This window comes from Motacilla alba, chromosome Z (assembly GCF_015832195.1).
Source record: "Motacilla alba alba isolate MOTALB_02 chromosome Z, Motacilla_alba_V1.0_pri, whole genome shotgun sequence".
Classification (NCBI taxonomy): Eukaryota; Metazoa; Chordata; class Aves; order Passeriformes; family Motacillidae; genus Motacilla; species Motacilla alba.
In genome coordinates this window covers 22,693,696-22,712,975 of record NC_052046.1, presented here as the reverse complement: position 1 = coordinate 22,712,975, position 19,280 = coordinate 22,693,696, and the positions used below count along the sequence as shown (strand labels likewise).

At 37.6% G+C, this 19,280-nt stretch overlaps 1 protein-coding gene across 1 annotated transcript in view; it reads right to left on the bottom strand.

The window, feature by feature from the left end:
* The window catches only part of DMGDH (dimethylglycine dehydrogenase), a 41,131-nt gene extending 21,924 nt beyond the window's left edge, over positions 1-19,207 (bottom strand). Inside the window, exons 1-7 of the mRNA XM_038124153.1 lie at positions 18,992-19,207; positions 16,928-17,093; positions 12,023-12,121; positions 10,571-10,735; positions 9,927-10,131; positions 3,151-3,399; positions 1,728-1,926 (exon numbers count right to left, since the gene is read on the bottom strand). Of these exons, the coding sequence (XP_037980081.1) occupies positions 1,728-1,926; positions 3,151-3,399; positions 9,927-10,131; positions 10,571-10,735; positions 12,023-12,121; positions 16,928-17,093; positions 18,992-19,068 (1,160 nt within the window). The 5' untranslated portion in view covers positions 19,069-19,207. The remainder of the gene's footprint in view (positions 1-1,727; positions 1,927-3,150; positions 3,400-9,926; positions 10,132-10,570; positions 10,736-12,022; positions 12,122-16,927; positions 17,094-18,991) is intronic.
* Positions 19,208-19,280: the final 73 nt, after the last annotated feature.

Sequence of the window (19,280 nt, the reverse complement as noted above, 5' to 3'; positions counted from 1 at the left end):
ATTCCTAGGAAATCTGAGTCGCTGCACACTGTGGTGCCTTTTCTAGTGTCTTTGTCCCAGGTTATCAAATGGTTTCACTGCTTTGAATTAATTTTTTCTGAATAAAATCCTTAAACTACTCCTGTTAATATTTTCAAAATTTTAAGTAACTAAAAATGGGAAGCATTGAGCAACCTTAATAATAAATAGTGCTACAAGCTCTGCTAAATATACTTAACTTTTTTGCATGTTAAAATGCCTAGCAAGCTGCTAATTTTAGATAACAAAAATCCTCTAATCTAAAAGCACTAAGTCCTCTGTCAAAATGTCCCTGCTAGTTGACTGCAAGATAAGGATTTGCTAATGCACACAAAAAATTACAACACTGGTAGAACCACTGCAGTGACCCAGAAGCATAGAACAGAGTCAAAAGTCCCTGAAAAGCAGACAAAGTAATCCAATGACAGCCATATAACTGCAACCTGTGTCTAAACATTTTGAGATTAATCAAACTCCTGAAATAAATTGTTTAAAGAAAATTAAACATGTAACACTAGTCTTCAATTTTTTACATATGGAATTTGATTCTGCTCCCATTGACACCAGCAATGAAAAACATGCTCCAAAGTCTGGCCACAGAGTAGTGAACTTAAACAGTTGTTTTGGTGAACAAGGTCTAGGCAAACCGCTTTTGTAACTATAAGTTCTGCAAATGTTACTGAAAGATAACATTATTTTTTTAAAAATCCAAGCAGCAAAGGTGAATACCTTTCACAATGAATCATTGCAAAATTACCAACCTCTTTTATTTTGAGGGCCTCAGAAAGCATGTTAGTGATACTGCCTTATCTTACGATTGGAGGGTTTGTTTGGTTTGGAATGAAAGAAACCTGGAAAAAGCTGAGCTGGATTTTGAACAGCAAATTAGGCAATTGGAAAAACAGTGTAAATAGAACGTGCTCAATAACATCTGCTTGGAATTGTATTTGGTTCATTCTATCCATCTTGAATCAATGGTCAAACTAAGACAATTAAAGAGATATTGGTGTTTTAACACTTGCTCCAGTGCAGCCGGTATAAATAAGATGTAAATCACATTCAAGAAAAACACCATAACGGGTGGAAGAATGACAACAGTGAACCATATATTTCTATTGCTGCACTGCCCTCTTTATTTGATTTCCTCCAATACCCAGCAATGTAATTTTTCAGCTCCACTTTCAACAGTCAGAAACTGGATTTGTATCCCTAGAGCAGTCAGTCACACACTATACTGGAATGTCTTCTATTTAATACGCCTTCAGTTCTTCACACAGAACTGTATACTGCACATTCATTTTTGTCCAACTTCAGTGAAACCAGTTTTACATACAATAAACAACTGTAAAATACAGTGTATTTCAAAGCAAGAAATGAAATTAACTGGAAAGTATACTTTTAAACCCAGTATATTTGTACACAGACAGTATGAAGTACTACCATTTTTTGTTGCTTCATGATGTGGCACAGGTATTTGCCTTCAGATTAAAATGAAGAAACAAAAAAGTTTCTGAAAGAAACTGAGAGTAATGAAATAAGAGAGAAGGATGATCTTACATTATACAGGTTGTGGTTATTAAGATTATTTACAATCAAATTTTAACACAAAATATGTGCAAAACAACTCCCAAGCCCATAAAAATGCACAAAGCTTGAGCTGACTACCATTTTAACAATATGACTGAAAAAAATTGTAACAAAGAACTTACCCGAAACCAATAGCTACCCAGTAATTTCTGACACCCTGATGTGGTCCCACCATAGGAAGAATGTCTGGAGAATAGGTGATAGGACCTGCAATTGTGTTTACGATGTCTGCTTTTCTCAAAACAGGGACCATTTCCATGGCAGCCTCAATATGCTCCATTATTCTGTCCAAATCAGACTCAAAAAGTTCTTTTCCAAATCCTGCACAAATAATTGACTCTTATTATATATACTTTTTTACACAGAGAACACATGCATTTCCAATACAGCTATGGTATCTATATATAAATATAGCTATCTATACAATACAGCTATCTATATCAATACAGCTATCTATATATAAAAGTTTTATGAGAATAATCAGTGCATATGTTCAAGCCTTTGCCATTCTACATAGGAAAAATGGCATGCATAAAAACCTAGTTTCCTGCAGGACCAAGTTTATTTGTCACTGCAATTATACTATCCCTTATACATATTTGTTTAACCCTAAGGTCATGCAAATTCAACAATGAAGTAGAAAGGAAGTGAAGACACACAGAAACTTTCTTCTACATTAATAAGACCCACTTATTTTTCTCAATATGCCAATAATTTAAGGAGGGGGAAAGATACTTCCTGTATCTGCTTATGATTTCCATGAAATCATACAAATTTCTGGGTATATTTCACACCTCAAAGTCTGGACTCTAAGCATGGCTGAACATTATTATGTAGAGGCACTTGATGCTTCTGGAGACAGTAAGTTCCAGAAGCTGTGACAGGGCTATCCAAAACTGAACCGTGTTAACTTCCCTTCCTTAGGAAATACTGTGTTTTTTAAAACAGCAACACTAATGACTTTGTATAACTTTCTGTCTGGAAGTGAATGGAAAGCTGGAGCCTAGATATAACACAACTATTTATAACAGTTATTAGTAAGCAGCTGCATGACATAGAACATTTCCGTATTCTATACATATCTACATCTCTCTTGCACTTCTATCCAAGCACAGCATTTTGTTTAAGACATTCCTTTGCTGTTTCTATTTACAATCACATTATCTCTGGTGTATCAATAAATATCCAGGGTCCCTGTCAGCATGATGGAGAGAATTGTAACTTAGAAAAATTTCTATTCAGGCAAAAAAGGCTATATAGCACAGATTTGGTGACTGCATCTAATTTAAACATGCAGGCACCTCTTCAGGAAGTAGGGTAAGACTAAATTGTAGTAGGCTTTTCTTATGTTACATTTGTATTTCTGTTATCTTTTATTGTTAGAGTTATAACTATTCTTTGAAAAAAGTTTTTGCATTATAATCATGCATTGCAAATATTTTGTATTTTCTGTGACATAAGGTAGCATGACAGCCTGGGATTTATGCACATTAAAATGTGTGAGCTGGTGCTTATCACGTTTAAAGTTTTAGTGTTCTTAATCACCTGGTGGGACTCCATTTGTTACCCATGACTCCTGCAGCTTCATTTTCTCCTCACTTTCGTATGGACCAAACAAAAGACCATCCCTTTCTTGCCTTAGATAATATGACCCTTCTAAGTCACGAATCACAGGCAATTCTGTTTTTAGAGCTTTCACTTCAGGGATAGTTGATGTTACAACATACTGATGATGAACAGGTATTAGAGGGTGCTGCAGGCCAATCATCTTGCCTATGTCACGGGCCCAGAAGCCTAGAGAAGAAAAAAACCAAAACCAAAATAGAAATATTCAAACATTCATTTCAGTGAATGAAAAATGACAGTAAAACATTTGCAGTACACACTGTGCTTTTATGTGTGACAGTTTTTTTCCCCATACTTCTAACTTTATTTTTCATATTATCTTGCATATTTTTCCCTCCATAATTCCATGTCCTTTTTTCCTAATTATACTATTATATATCATTATAGTATAATGATACATATCAAAATATAACTAGTAAATTATAAATTAGACTTCTAAAAGTTCAGAAGATAATTTATTTAACAGTTCCAGAATCCCCATGGCTTATTCAGTAAAGAGGTCTGAAGTGTACTTCTAGCAAAGTTAGAGACACTTAAAATCCAGAATAAATTAACTCACATCAGAAGTGTCAACCAAGCCCCTTACTATCAATCAATTGAGCTAGTATGCTTTACCAAGACACTAGTTAAGTCCTAACATGCCAATAGACTAAGGCAGTACTTTTCAGGCAACTGACCTCAGGAACTGGAGTTTCTCTCCTCTCTCACATGCATCATGTGACTCATATTAATTATGTTTCTCACACAGCAATCAATTCATAATGATGCTTGTACTGGTGAGTAGTCAAGTGTGCTCTCCCACAGTTGTCAAATTAGAAGTTCTGGTACAAACTCTGACCAGAAAATGCAAGCAACCATTTCCCTGCCTCTGAAACTGGCTCAAGATCCTTCATGCATACCATGAGAGAGAAGTCAGAGAAGACCTAATTCACCTGTGTTAAGGTTAAGTTGGTAAGGCACACTCACTTAGTGAGGTACCTGTGTCAGAATGAAGGAGTGGAAACCACTTAACTGCCAAACACTAGTTTGGGCTCTGCATCATGGCTCTCACATCTGCTGTGAGGCTGGAATGGAACAGACTTGGGAACCAGACAGGTACAACTGAATGGAACGGCAGCTGCTCTAAGCTGCTTTGGATATCCCTCAGCCCCACTCTCCTGACATTTATATCAAGGACCAGAGGTCTCAAGAGTGGGAATGAAAAGGGGAAAATCCAATGAAATAGGAGTTTCAGGGGAGTTTGGGAGTGAGGATTGGAGGAAGACAAAATGAAAGACAATAAAGAGGTAGCAGTGCCTTCCAAATAAAAGGCTGTGTGCCATATGGCACTGAGTGAAAAAAGGCAAGTCAGCCTGGTTCCTGTGTAACCAGCTGAATCCAAACTGCTTAAGACAAATTACCTCCAGCAAATTTTCTACCTAACACAGCTGTCCCTTCTCCTAGGACATACACTTCAGGCTACCCAGCTTAAGCTGCAATTTTTCTTCCTTTTTGCTGTTTACTTGTCTTAACCAAATTCTCCTACCTCTCTCTTCAATTCCATACTCTCCAAGTCCTGGTCAAAATTTCTCAGTGTCCCAAGGACACCAAAAGGCATAAGTGAGCTTGAATAGCTTCACCTGGGATGTCTACCCATACCCATGGGCACAGGAGTCCCATTCCAGGTCATCTCAGGTCCTTCAGAACCTGTCTGAACTGGTTTGATTGTCTCCCTGTTTACAGCTCTGTCACAACCATGCCTGTGCCTGGCCATGGAACACATTGATCCAGACCCTGATCCGTGGACTACTTCTCAGCTTGACCTCAGCTCAGTCTCAACTCTACAGTCCTGCTTATTGATTGGCGGGCATCATTTGACCCCAGTTACCGTCACCAGGCCTGTTCCTGATCTGGGGTAACATTTTTGGCTTGGCTTCAGCCTGGCTTCATCACTATGGATCTGACTGTGCCTGATCTCTCCACAAGTCCATCTGGAGGCCTGGACCGTGGGCTGACCCCAGCTGCAGGTCCTGGGCCACCCCTGCTCAGTCCCCTGTGCCCTGCCGGACAGAACCCTTCCTGGCTCAGCCAGCCTTGTTACCCTGCTTGGCTCGCTGTCCTGTGGGGAGCAGCCAGCTCATGCCGCTTGCTGACAGGGGACATTGCCGCTTTAACTGGGAATACATCCTCTCACCTCCAGCATGGCTTGAAGCCAGGACAATTAGGAAAGCTGAATTGAGCCATGCTGGCCTTGTGCCATTCCCCCATGCCAGGATGGCTGTCAGTCTCTTATTTAATATTACGAACCAGCCACAGGGCCTAACACCCATAGTTTATAAAAAATGTGAAGTTTCCAAGGAAAACATTTTCCATGGTGATTCCCTTAACAATCACTGCCAGCCAGCTAAGGCAAAGCAGCAGATGAAATCCAGCATCACCTTCAAGATATCTGTTCAGCTAAAAGCCCTTGACCAGTAAATGCTAGAAACTAGCACCTGTTGCAGTTTTCATATGCAAGGCTTTTGCTTCTAAATCGCATCTCAGCATTTGGAGGAGACTTACTGCCAGAACACTTGTTATGTCAGTTAAATTGGTTGAGGGATGATTGTGCCATAATCATATAGAGTGAGTGATCGAAAACATCCTTTAAGGTTAATGAAACATTACTTATGTTCTCCTATACAAAAGACAATGGAAAAAAAATGAGTAAATCTGCATTTCTAGCACATATGCAAGGGTTTCCTTCATTACACAGGACACATGCAAATGTAGATTTAAGTGTCAGCTAACAATCTTTAGGAAACTTCTTTTGATTTGCGCATTTCCATGTCACCTACAAATAAAACTATTTTAAGGTAAGGTGAGCTAATGATCCAAAGAAGACAGAAAAAATTCAGGCAGCAGAAAACTAGGTCTTTGAAACAGCTCTGTTTCTTTCTTAATAATAAGAAGTTTCTTAGCAATTAGATTTTGAGAATTACATTACACACAAAGCTAATTTTAAAGTGTTTTTAAGTAAGAGACAAATAGTTTAGGTTTGTTTAAAAAAAAATTACAGTATTGTACATCTAAAAAGGTCACACTTATGGTAAGTATTTTTTAAATTGCTTTAAATAACAAAAGGTGACATTTACTAAAAGAAAAATACTACGGTTTCTTTGTTTACAGTTTTTGACCAAAAGCAAAAATGGCAAAAAGAATACATTCTCTGAAACAAAATTCTAATTAGAAGCAGATGTCAAGTCATATCACACATAGTAGAAATAAATGAAGGCATACATTATATCTCTAGGACATTTGTGAAGATTAAATTGTAGACACTGAAAACATCTGATGCTGAAATATTTAGTGGCAGTATTACTTAACATATCTGCTGAAGTATGTCATCTGACCACTTCCTAGTTTTGAAAAAGACAATCTTCTACCACTATATATAAATGCTTGTATATATAGTGCGTACATGTCTGAAAATACAAGCTTATATACACACACCCACACTGTATATACAGAAAAAAATTCACTATTTTTGGAGACTTTATCCAAACATTCCATTATAAATAGGCTGCAAATATCTTCAGCAGGCTCAGTATAGTTGCTTCATGTCAGGGATTATTTATTAGGCATCTGCCTTCCTCTAAAATGGAAATCTCACATAAGGAACAGCTAAAGATTGGTTGGAACTAGTTTGTTCCAGTTCTGCAGCAGATGTCAGTTGTGGGGTGAGACGGGGAGGGGGAGAGGGAATGTAAAGAGCCTTCTGATGTATTTTTCTCTGCAACATGAGCCAAAAATTATACAAGTCATCATCTGTAGTGGAATGAGGCAAGGCTGAGAAAAAGAATTAATGTTATCTGAGAAAACATTTATAAGAGATATGTGTTATACAGTATTGATTTTACATCTTTAGCCAGAATGTTAAGCAATATGTGCTTCAAATATTCATTTTGGCTGAACAGTTAACTACACAGGAGAATTAAGTAAATACATTGTTGATTTAGAAACTTATTAAATAATAAAAAAGACTTATGAAAAGCTCACAGGAGTGCATTCTAATATTTGCAAATAAGCTCTGAAAAGCATTTACCAGAAAACCCTGCCTAATATCAACTTGATATATTAGCCAAAGAAAGATAACTGCACTACAAAAATGTAAGAAAATTACTACATCTGTGATACTTCATCCACACGATGCAGAGCAAATAGGTGGGAATAATGAGTGTCTGGAAGTTTGTGGCCTAAATAAGTCTGATTGCCAAGAGAGCTGCCTTTCCCTTTCATAATCTTATATCTGTTCCAGACCAACATATCCACACTGTGTAACAAATGACATAAGGATCCTATTTGTGAGAGAACTTGTGATTTTGTAACTGAATGCTGTTCCATAGTTCATGCCTGAAAGATATGAACTGCCAGTCCAAAGGCAATCAAATATTGACACCTCTCATTTTCCAAGTGCTTGACTTTGTGATTTACATAACATTTTTTAATTTGGCTTCCCTGGTTGTGTGGTTGATTGCCTTCTAAAAAGCATACTAAAATCTTCTAGTCCTCTTTCTCTCCAAAATTTATTATGTGGCACTCATGAGCAAGCTTAGATCTTCAGAGTCTTGTTATTTCAGCAGGCATATAGCAATAGCAGGTGATCACCTATGTATAGAAGGCATCTATAAGAAAATGCACTTTTCCATGGGTTTTACCATAGGTCTTCCCCAAAAGCCTGGAATGATTTAACATAAGACAGGGCTGTCTATGTCCCAGAATCTGAAAGAAACACTTCTAAAGCCCATCCCCTGAGAGTCCAGCTGTTTGATTCCACTCTCTCTAAATTTCTCTTTTTTTTTTCTGCTATCTCAAACTCTACTTTCACTCCAGTCCTTACACTCTTCTTCAGCTATTTTGTCACCATGTGCTAGTTAGTCTCCCTCCTTTGTCAAGTTCTGTCCCAGAAGCCTTCCCTTCCTTCCAATCCACTCTCATCTACCCTTCCCTTCCTATTACATATTACACCAGTCTTTCATGCTTAAACAGATCAGTTTTCCACTCAGTTTCACATACAACCATTCCTTGAGTATCCTTACTAATCATTTAGTCTGAAAAGCTCCTAGCTTCAGTTTTCTTAATGAAACAAATCAGATACCTTCCCACTATCTCTCTGGTGTCATCCCTACTGCTGCCATTTGCTCCCAGTTTGAGCTTCCTTATTCAGTAAGTTCTGTATCATCTAACTGTTCCACTTGCTGCCAGTGCTCTTAAACACATCCAGAATCTTTCCAAGGCATTTTGCTCTTGCAACCTATTCCCCTTCCAGTCCAATTCCTTCATAATTCAAATTGTCAGCTATGGTATTTTACCCACCAACAAGAACAGTCCCTGTCTCACTTAACTTCTTCATTTTATCTGTCTTGCACTCAAAATAGGTGCTTTTATTTTTTTCTGTTCCATCGCAAACACAGAGAAAGGAATTATAATGGTGTATTCTTGCTCAATTCACTTGTCCCATCTGAATAAGAAAGTCAACTTGGTATATCACAGCCTCAGGAAGCCTGGTGACTGCAATGGGATGTGTGCAGGACTAATGCCCTAAAAATGCAGATATGATCCAGTTTGAGGCAGAGTCAGCAAAACTTTAATCTATATGGTAAATATTCAACACGTTTTGAAACAACAGAAAACAGAAAATCTTCTACTAGGAAGCAGAAAGCATACTTCACATAACACCTTTCACCAATAATATATTTTTCTACACTTGTATAAAGCAGTGTAATAATAAGTGAATAAATTTAGATTGAATACAGGTTTTTAGACTTATTAAGTTGCATAGGAAAATAAACATGATTCCAAAGGACACTTGCCCAAAAGCTCTTTGAAGCAGAAACATCAGTTTGGCTTCTTTAACACAATGAAGAATAACATTAGTATATGTAAATACAAGCTCCCTTGAGTTAGGTAATTTTTATGACATAAAAAAAAATGCATTGTTAAGCCAAGCACATGTTTAAAATGTGACTCAAAGGACAACAAAAAAAATATTCCGTTTCAAGGATATGTGGATGGAGTTAAATCTTGGAGAAAGATCATAGTGAAACAGGCAAGGTCAAATTCTCAGTTGCTTCAAAGAAACAGTGAAGATATTTCTATTTCATATGTACATTCCACCTGCCTTCCTAGGTATGTTTCATTAGGTTTTAGAGACATGGACAGTTCACCTATTGGGCAGTGGAACAGGCTCCCCAGGGAAGTGGTCACAGCACCAGCCTGACACAGTCCAAGAAGTGTTTGAACAATGCTCTCAGGAAAATAGTGTGACTTAGGGATGTTGCTATGCAGGGCCAGGAGTTGAAGTCCATGATCCTTGTGGGTCTTTTTCAACTCACGATATTCTATGATTCTGTGACTCTAGACCTGGACTTTCTCCTACACAACTTACTGTAGACCAGTAAAGGTCTCTTTTGCTACTAAACTCTAACAGGGCAGACTGATTACTAACTGCTAGAGACAAATCAGGGCAAGTATTTTTAATGCATATTCCAGGACAATTAATATAAGAGCTAAATTTTCACCACACTGTGAAGAAATACATGCAAACCACAAACCAAGTGAATGTTCAAAAATATATATATTCCTTATACATGTAACCCACACAATTCAGTACAGGCACTTTGTGTTAGCTAGTATGTAAATCTGAAAAACATTCAAACGCTTATATTAAATCCTACCTGCAGTATTCACAATTCTCTTTGCTTGGATTATTCCAAGTGGAGTTTCAACTTCCCATGTCCCGTCTGATCGGGAGCTCAGATTAGTCACTTGCACAGGATAATTTAATTGAGCACCATATTTTCTGGCTCCTGCAGCCAAGGCCATAGTTAGAGAATAAGGATCAATATGACCATCTCCAGGGTTATACAGGCCAGCTAAAACCTAAATGGAGATAAAATCCCCCAAATGAAAGAAAGTACAATTTATCAAAATTAGATAGTTTTTTTAAAAAACTACTTTCTTACTTGAATAGAGTAAGCTTTAGGAAGTCAAAGAAATTTTTAAAAAATATATAATAATTTTGCCCAACCTAACCATGGCCTATGACAGTCAAATTCCTCAGATCTCCCATGCAATCAAAGGTTGCAATTCTTTAATATTATAATATTATAGACACAGTAATTAATAGTATGTATTCTAATAAACAGTGTGCATAAAATTCACAAATTCTGATTTTAGGCTATGATACATCTTTTTTCCATTGAAAAACAAGAATCTGTTGCACAATTTGTATAAAGAAAGGAGGCCATACATGTATATTTCTGATAGACCAATATTTAATTGAAATGGAAGTTATATTTCATAAAACTGGCTTCTTTACCTTATCCATGTTCAATAAGGGAAATAGCTCTTGCACTTTCTCAGGTGTGATTAAATATTGCTCTGTTGGGTGCCAACCAGCACGAGTCATTTGGTATTTGAATTCATCCACCCTAGTAGGGGTTGAAGCAATTCTGATACTGCCAGGCTGATGAAACCCCACAGGCTAAATCAAAGAGAAACAGCAAATTACTGAAAAAACCTTTACTGATTGCCCTATATGTATTTATTCTGTGCTAAAGGGAGTCTACAGGAATTTTTCCACCAACATCATTAAGAAAAATGCAAGTAAGCTATGGGCCCTTGAAGGAAGAGGCCTTGGATATAGACTCCTAGAAAAAATAATTTTCAAAAGTTATCAAATTATCTTCCTGACTTAGTGCATACTATCTTCAAAACAGTTGAAAGAAGTGTTTATTGAATGCCATGATACATTCATTTTTACTAACAACTACTAAATACTTGATATATGCACTCACACACTTTCAAAAATAGAGTCAGATACTTCTCAAAAATAAGTACATATAATATACTTTATTTTAAAAGCTGTCACTTGCACGACTTCCTATTGAATGTATTTAACTAAGCACCTTTATAAACACAATGAAAAAACACTTGCCAGTTTTGTCTTTTTAATAAATTAAACATCCTTACAGAGTTGGACACTGAATGCTTACTTTTCTTCACCTTTTCTATGATATCTCACAGGACAATGACAAGCTGAATAAGTCTTTCACTGGAACTCAATGATAATCTGATGTGGCAGCTTATATAGTTGAGTAGCAGAAAGAAGAAAAAAGCATTTTATGACAAATATGAAAAATATCTGTATAATATATATATTATATTATATATAATATTTTTCATATATATATATATATGAAAAATATTAAAATATATGAAAATTGCAGACTAGTAAAGTGAGGTTCATTCAATTTCTGCTGCTGTCCAAAACAAGGACAAGTTTAGTAAATGAAATCTATAAGGCTGAGAGATGCCAAATGAAAAAAGATGACTCCTGTGCTTCTCCACATATCCATTCCTTAAGTCACCAAACAAAAACACTGAAAGGGACGCGAAGAATTGCAGCAGTCTTCTCAAGTATAGACAGCATCACATCATATGAATTTTTAAGCAGACATATTTAAGGCAGGAATGTATCATAATTAATCTGTTCATTCCAGATTCCTTATACTATTTTAGCTCCTTTATCAAGTTAAAGTTGCAGATTCTCTGTTGTGTCTTGAGATGTTTTATGAGCAGCATGTTCCTAAACTGTAGAGGGGTCTGGGAAACCATCTACAAAATATAGTGGCTGGGCATGAAGAAGAATGTGTTTCAATAAAAAAGTATATACTCCTACTTCACACCATTATCAGCTACACTTTTTTCTAAGACTATTGCTACAATTGGTATTGCTCAGAATTAACACTTCAAAGGTTAAGGGGATTACCTGTCCTGTCTCTTCTTCCAGGTTTTCATAGAGTTTGATGCTATAAGCATGGATTTTCTTCAGGTTTATTCCAGGATGAAAATAAGTAGTTAAACCAGCCTCAAATAAGAAATAAAACAACATAGATTAGAAATGCAGTGCTCTTGCCTTCCTTCCAACTGTCATTTAAAAAGGAACTGCCAAGATACTGTAAAGAAAAACAACACATGGATAGAGCCAACTGCTACAAAAATAAAAATAAAGTCTTTTCTGTACTTAAGCCATTTCTGTTTTCTGCACACGTGTTTTCCCATCTGTCTTTTCTCACCAAGTCTGCCAACCCATGATACTGGCAGTTGTTCTCTCCTATCTGATATCTCAGTTTATATATAATATCATAGTGCACCAGATTATTGAAATGCCCAGATAATCCAGTGGAAAAGAGTGTAAAATTAATAATCTGTCAGTATAATATTTTATAGTTCTATCTATATTGTACTCATAAATTTGACTCTAAGTATTTTGGGCAATTTTCATTACAATCTGAGTTTAAGAAGAGATCACAAAAACCTGCAGGAAGGAGATTCATCTAGTAAGGGCCCCATCAAGCACAAAGCAGGTATGTTGATTTCAGGAAGTCCCTGGGCTAAATTAATAGTCTGGAAAAAATAATCCTTGTTCATTTCTTATTATCATATTGAACCATTAGCATCACACAGGACACAGGTGAAGACTAGATATTTGACTAAATGTGATTTTTATGTAATATGATACATGTGTGTTCACGTTGTGAACACATTTATTTTAATTACCTTAGAGTAATCCCCAGAGATGTTTCACTGCAGAGTTTTTTAGCTGAAACTTATTTGTTTCTCAAAAAATATATTCTAAGGGCCTTTTTTCAGTGTGTACAGAATGAAGAAATAAAATATGCATTGAAATATTTAAATTTCCTTAGCCATGTACAATGCCTAAGAGTAATTAATTTACTTCTACCTGCAATTTTTTTTACTGTATCCTTTTATTTATGTAAACAATTTCTGGCCTTTTGTTATTCTTCCAAATGTAGTAATAAATCTTCCAGATGTAAGGAAAATCCATTTTAGTGGTCACTCTAAGTGTAGTCATTTTGAACTAAATGGGTCACAAATCACTGGCAAGTTAGCTACAAACCCATATATATTCAAGAGCATTTAATTGCAGGGATTAAATAAATACTTCAATCTCTTACACTTTCAAGTGAAGAAAAGAAGTTTAAATGCACTTGACACCTTTTGGGTTGAGACAATAAATGTTTCAAATAAAAGACTGCAGCTGGCAGACAACTATAATCCAATTTCACTAAATAAAAATTAAGATAAAATCATAAAATAATTTCAATGAAACAAAAAGACTGAATGGGTCCTTAGGAGATCTCTCTTAAATTTCATATTCAAAGCAGGGTCATCTACAAGATAAGACTACATTTCTCAAGATTTTTTCCAGATTCTTTGAGAATCTTCAAAGACAGTGACTGCTCTACTTTCCTAGCTTCATATGGGACTTTGCATTTGGCCTTGATAAATTCCATAAAACTGTCCTTTCATCCTTGCAGCCTGCCTAGGTCCCTAAGCATGGTTGCTCTGCCCTTGAGTGCATTGACTACTCCTCACAGTTTGGTGTAAACTTCAAAAGTGGAATGAGCATGTACTTTACCTACTCCAAGTTACTGATAAAGAAATTAAACAGGATGGGTCCCAGGACAGATTCCTATGACATTTCACTTATTTCTAGGGTTTGGGTAGAATATGACCCATTCACCCTCTAAGCCCAGCCATCCAAAGAGTCTTTTAACTTTCTAGCTGTCCAGCCATACAGACTGTAACATCTTCAGTTGAATAAATGAATAGTGTGGGAGAGAGTGTCTAAAGTCTTGCTAAAATCTAGGTAAGTCACATCCACTGATCTCCCTGTGTCTAAGAATTTATAATATTCCATAACAGAGAGCAATCAGATTTGATGTGACATGATTTATTCTTCACAAATTTTTCTGACTGTTGCAAATCCCTTTTTTTCTCCTTTATGGACTTGGGACTCACTCAATGATTTTCTGAAGAACTGAACTAGGGTTAGCTGACCTTTAGCTTCTCTGCTCAGTCCTTTGGCTTTTTAGAAAAAGTCATACGTATATGCCCTCTGCCAAATCTCTGGCACCTCCAACAATTTCAATAGTATTTCAAAAGTGATACATCTGTGGCCTTGCGATGAATCAGCAGCATTATTGGATGCAGCCTGTCTGCTCCAACACATGAGCATGCCAAATTACTCCAGTAATCCCTGGTTTGGTCCTCATCCACTGCCTGTAGTTCTCTCCTCCTTTAAATCAAGAGGCCTGAGAAACCCTGTCAGAGCAAACTGAGGCAAGAAGGCACTGAGACCTTATTAGTGTAAACTGTGACTGAATTACTCACCTCATTCACTTATTTTCATTTTTTCAGCCTTTTGCTATTAATGCAGGAGTTGAAGCAGTTCTATTTGCCTTTCATTTTCCTTACAAATCTTTTATATAGTTGAGGTTTGTCTTTCCTAACATCCCCTTCACATACCCAGGTAACTTTTCTAAATTGCCCGATTTGCAGCTTTTTCCTGCTTCATCACCAGTATACTGCATTTTTCTCTGGAACTCAGTCATAATTTGCTCTGGTCCAGCTGGCTTCCCAGTGCATCTACATGTTTTCCTGAATTTCAGCATGAACCATTTTGTAGTTGAAGGAGATTTTCCTCTAGGCTTTACTCCATTTTTTAAAGAGATTTTGTTATTGTACACAAACATGATCTGGAAAAATAATTTAAAGAATGGCCACTTTGCTATGAGAATTGACACAAATATTTTAAAGCATTTTTATCGTTGAAATTTTTAAATGTTGAAAAGTTCATGTACCAGTTTTGTTCTATTTCAGTTTCAGATTTTATTCTAATGCCATTAGCTTTCTGGAGGAAAATGTTATTAACACTGTTATATACTAAACTCTCTCTTCTTGCAAGTGTGACCAAACTGTAACAAGTTATTATTTGACTTGTGCTGTGCTTTCCTGTCAGCAGCAAAATCAATGGCATGTTGAAAGAAAAAGTATAATATAACATGTAATAACTTGCTCTGTTACACCTTTTCATAACCGGTAATATAAAAATGTGCATATTTGTTGTGCTGTCTTAATAGCACACATAAAATCAGCCAAAGTTATCTCAGACCTGAGAAGTGAAAGAAAGTTTTGGCAGCAACACCAGCAGGAATATTAGCTATCTGAAACATGATCCTGAGCTCTGGCAGGACTTCCTGAACGGTGAAAGAGGTAAAATGTGGTATAGTGCAGCAACATCTGAACCAGACTTTCAACATTTGTGGCTGCAGGCAATGTGCTATGTGCCATTTCATGTCTTAACAGTACGTGTAATTGTCATCTGTATTTAGTATCTGTATTTAGTGTCATCTGTGTTTAGTGAGGAAAACACTGATAAGTACACAGTATCTGGTATAACAAGGAACTCATTGTCATAGTTTTGATCTTTTTACTCATCTGAAACAGACTTCACCAACTTTTTCATCTTCAGACAAAGTCCTCTGAGTTCAATTAAAAGAGACAATGAAGACAATGAAAACACACCATGTATTTATCTATTTTAACATGGTCTATAACTAGGTGTTTTGCTGTGTTAATCGCATCAAATTCCTTTTAAGAGGCGTAATGAGGCATCTCTGTCAATTTTATCAGTGCAGGCATTTTCTCTGCTGAGCTCACCCCCTCAGCTTTGAAACTGATCCTCACTCAACTCCAATGTTGCACTCACTAAGAACTGTGGGCAAAAGGAGGAAGGGTTGCTTTAATACTGGTATGAGCAGTAAGTTAGGGTGAGTAAGTGTAACAACAAGAACACAGGAAACGTTCAGTAACAACACCATTCATGATTCTGGTTCCTTGTAGAACTAGGGGATTTTTATTGTTTTTTACAAACATATTGTTTTGTATATGCACTGGGCAAATAAAATTCAGTCTATGCCTCTGAGTATTTTGTAATTATGAGTCAATACACAAGATGCATGATCTGACACTTTACATCGCGTTGCTCTGTTTGCCAAACTGTTGTATTGTACAATTACTGAATATTATTTCTTCTTACTACGTACAGTATGGTTTCTTTTCCTATGTTTATTGAAAAGCAAGTAAAATGAAGTATACTACTTATACACTGCAGGCAATGATTTTTTTTTAATTTCATTTTTTAATATTGTTCTCTCAAAAGCCCCAAAAAATACAAAACATCTGCACTAAGATGAAGCATTGCAGACTTCAGACTTCCTCCTCTGGGAGAAGTATGAGAATACAAATAAAATATAATTAATTAATTTGTCCTCTGAAATGTAAATTATTGCATAAATGCTCAATTGTATTAACAGAGTAGATCTAGAGACATCAAACTGTTGGGTTTCTGCTCTTTTATGTTGCTAACACAAAAGAGATAACAATCTCCCAATTTCAGTTAAGAATAGCTGGAAATAAATGGGAAAAGCATCCGTTACTGTATTATTGTGGCAAGCTTTATTTAATTTTGTTACATTACTTACTCCAGATATAGATTCAGAACATATGTAATTATATAAATGCACATTGTGAACCAGTATGACCATGTGATTAACATTATTAAAGGAGGTGTTGCTATCCTGACATTATTACACGTATGTCTTTTTAGTTCTTGTCCTTAGAATGCAGACAAATATGCAGGCTTAAAAAACCCAGAGTATACATTTGTAAGCTTTACTCCTCCAAGATTTTATGTAATGTCAGCAAAGGCATGAGAGAAAGAGGGAATAACAAGATAATGAAACTTCCTCTACCATTGTATACACAAACTACTGTTAATTTGAGACATGAACAAGACATTTCTTACTGCATGCCAGGTAGATCCTGCAGTGAGCTCAGATTTTTCTAGCAGAACAACATCCTTCAAGCCAGCTTTAGCCAAGTGATAGGCTAGACTCACACCAACACAACCACCTCCGATGATCACCGTGTCTGCTCTGTCTTTCCCTAAGGAAGGAGATGAGGCTTCTTTGCTAAAAAAAGGAAAAAAAATACAGACAGTTAGAGAAAGTCAGTTACACTTTTCCCCATTTCTTTTGTTTACAGCTTCAACCATAATACACATGGGTTTCTACTTGGGAGTTTATACACATTAGGTTAAGACCTAACCTTTTCACTCATATCTACTTTTAAAGTAAATATTGTTTGAGAGTCATATAGGTAAATAGTAGTAATAAAAAGAAAACAGAAAAACACAAAACCAGAAAACAATAAAACAACTTTGCTACCACTTGTAACTTTGAATATTATTTATCCAATATACCCTTATATGTAGATCCTACTTTTCAAAAAGAAGCTGATGCATAACATCACAATGTCAAAACCTGATTATTTACAAAATACTGTAGTATGTGCAACAAATAGGTTTTAAAAATACTTACTTAGTAAGGCCCCTTAATAAATTTTTAAAACCAATGTCAGTAGACTATGTCAGTGTACAAGTTCATGAAGAAAAAAGCTTGATACTTACTTTCATGTTCTGTCTAGTTTGCCATGTTTATAGATTCACAGAATATTCTGAGTTGGAAGGTACCCACAATGGGAAGGTACCCACAATGAATATCAAGTCCAATTTCTAAGTGAATGGCCCATGCAGAGATCGAATTCATAACCCTGGTGTTATTTGCACCATGCTCTAAACAACTGAGCCATTCCCAGAGTTGGCATCTCCTACTTTGTTTAAGACAAAACATTATAGAAACAGGTTTTTGTCAATGGCCCACACCTGCTGCTCCACACTGTGCTTTCACAACTACTTGAGCTCAGCATAAATCAGCACTGCTGCCATAAGCAGCCCTATTCTTCTACAAGTCAAGTGATCCTCCTCTCTACTGCCTCATCCACAGACAGCCAAGCAGCAAGCCACATGTGGAAATTTATCACAAATTTTTAAGAATTTTTTTGGATGTGAGACAAGGTAGCGCATGTTATTACAGCAGCAGTACAGACTACCATGAAACAACAGTATCTTTCTCTTCAGTTAATCTATACTCAAATTTTATCTCTCCTCTCCTTGTACACTTTCAACTTCTCTGGCAACAGACTTTCTAATGTATAACTAGTCTTCTACGTCTCCCACACAGAAATAAAGGCTACCAGTTTTATGTCTCATGAATAGAGAGCTTATAACATTTAAAATGCAATTGCAGGCGGAACATGCTTACGCAGTAAGTGGTGGCAAATGAAAAGTAAAATAAGTGGGAGCATAGGACACCACAGGTGTTCTGTATTTGGCGCACCGCACGTATGCACAGGTCCTTTTTTCTGATTACATATTAATTTTTGCAAGTTAACAGTAAGCTGTTTAATAGCCAGATGTGCTGCACTTACACCAGCTTCTCTACTGAATGTTGAGGCATCTGGTAATCAAGGTCAAGCATAAAGACTTTTCTTATTGTTCTTTTATGCTGTGGATTTGAAATCTCCTCATGTGCCTTTCAGCGGTTTTCAAACCTTTGCCCAGGAGCCTGGCAAGAATCCGGAGTTCACCTTCCCAGTGAACGAAACAGGTCACCCTGTTTAGTTTTTCTTTAGTTTTTTGTTTAGTTTTAGTTTTTGTTTGATCGTGCCGGTTAAAACCGGTCATTATTTGCCTATCGGTATGGTCCAGAAGACAGCAGAAGGGACCTCGCTACACCAGGTCAGCAACGCACCCCGAGCTGGTTCCGGCTTTGGCACAGCAATGTGAGGCGCAGACAGGCATCTCCTGGCCACAGGTGCCCCAGCCGGAGCCGGCTCCCGTCACCAGAGCCCTTTCTGCGCATCCCGGACAGCAGCAGCACGCGGGCCGCGCCTTCGGGCCGACCGCGACCGGCCCGGCCCCTCTGCCCGCGTCCCCCACCCGGCCCGGCCCGGCCCGGCCCGCACTCACCGCCCCTGGGCGCCGAGGGGCCCGGGCCGGCGCGGGGGCCGCAGCCGCCGCAGGGCTCCCCGCAGCACCGCGCTCATCCCGCACACGCTGGCGATGGAGAGCGCTGGCTCCACGCCCCTCTCCGCCGCGTCCCGTCCCGTCCCTTCCCTGGCCCGCCGAGCCCGGCCCTCCCGTAGGAGGGCTCCGGACCGCCCCTTGGAGCCTCGGGGGCAGCCGCGCGCCTCCGGACCTCAGGCCGGGCGGGGGCGGCGGGAGGGAACGGGGCTGCCCCCGCCGCACCAGGGCGCCC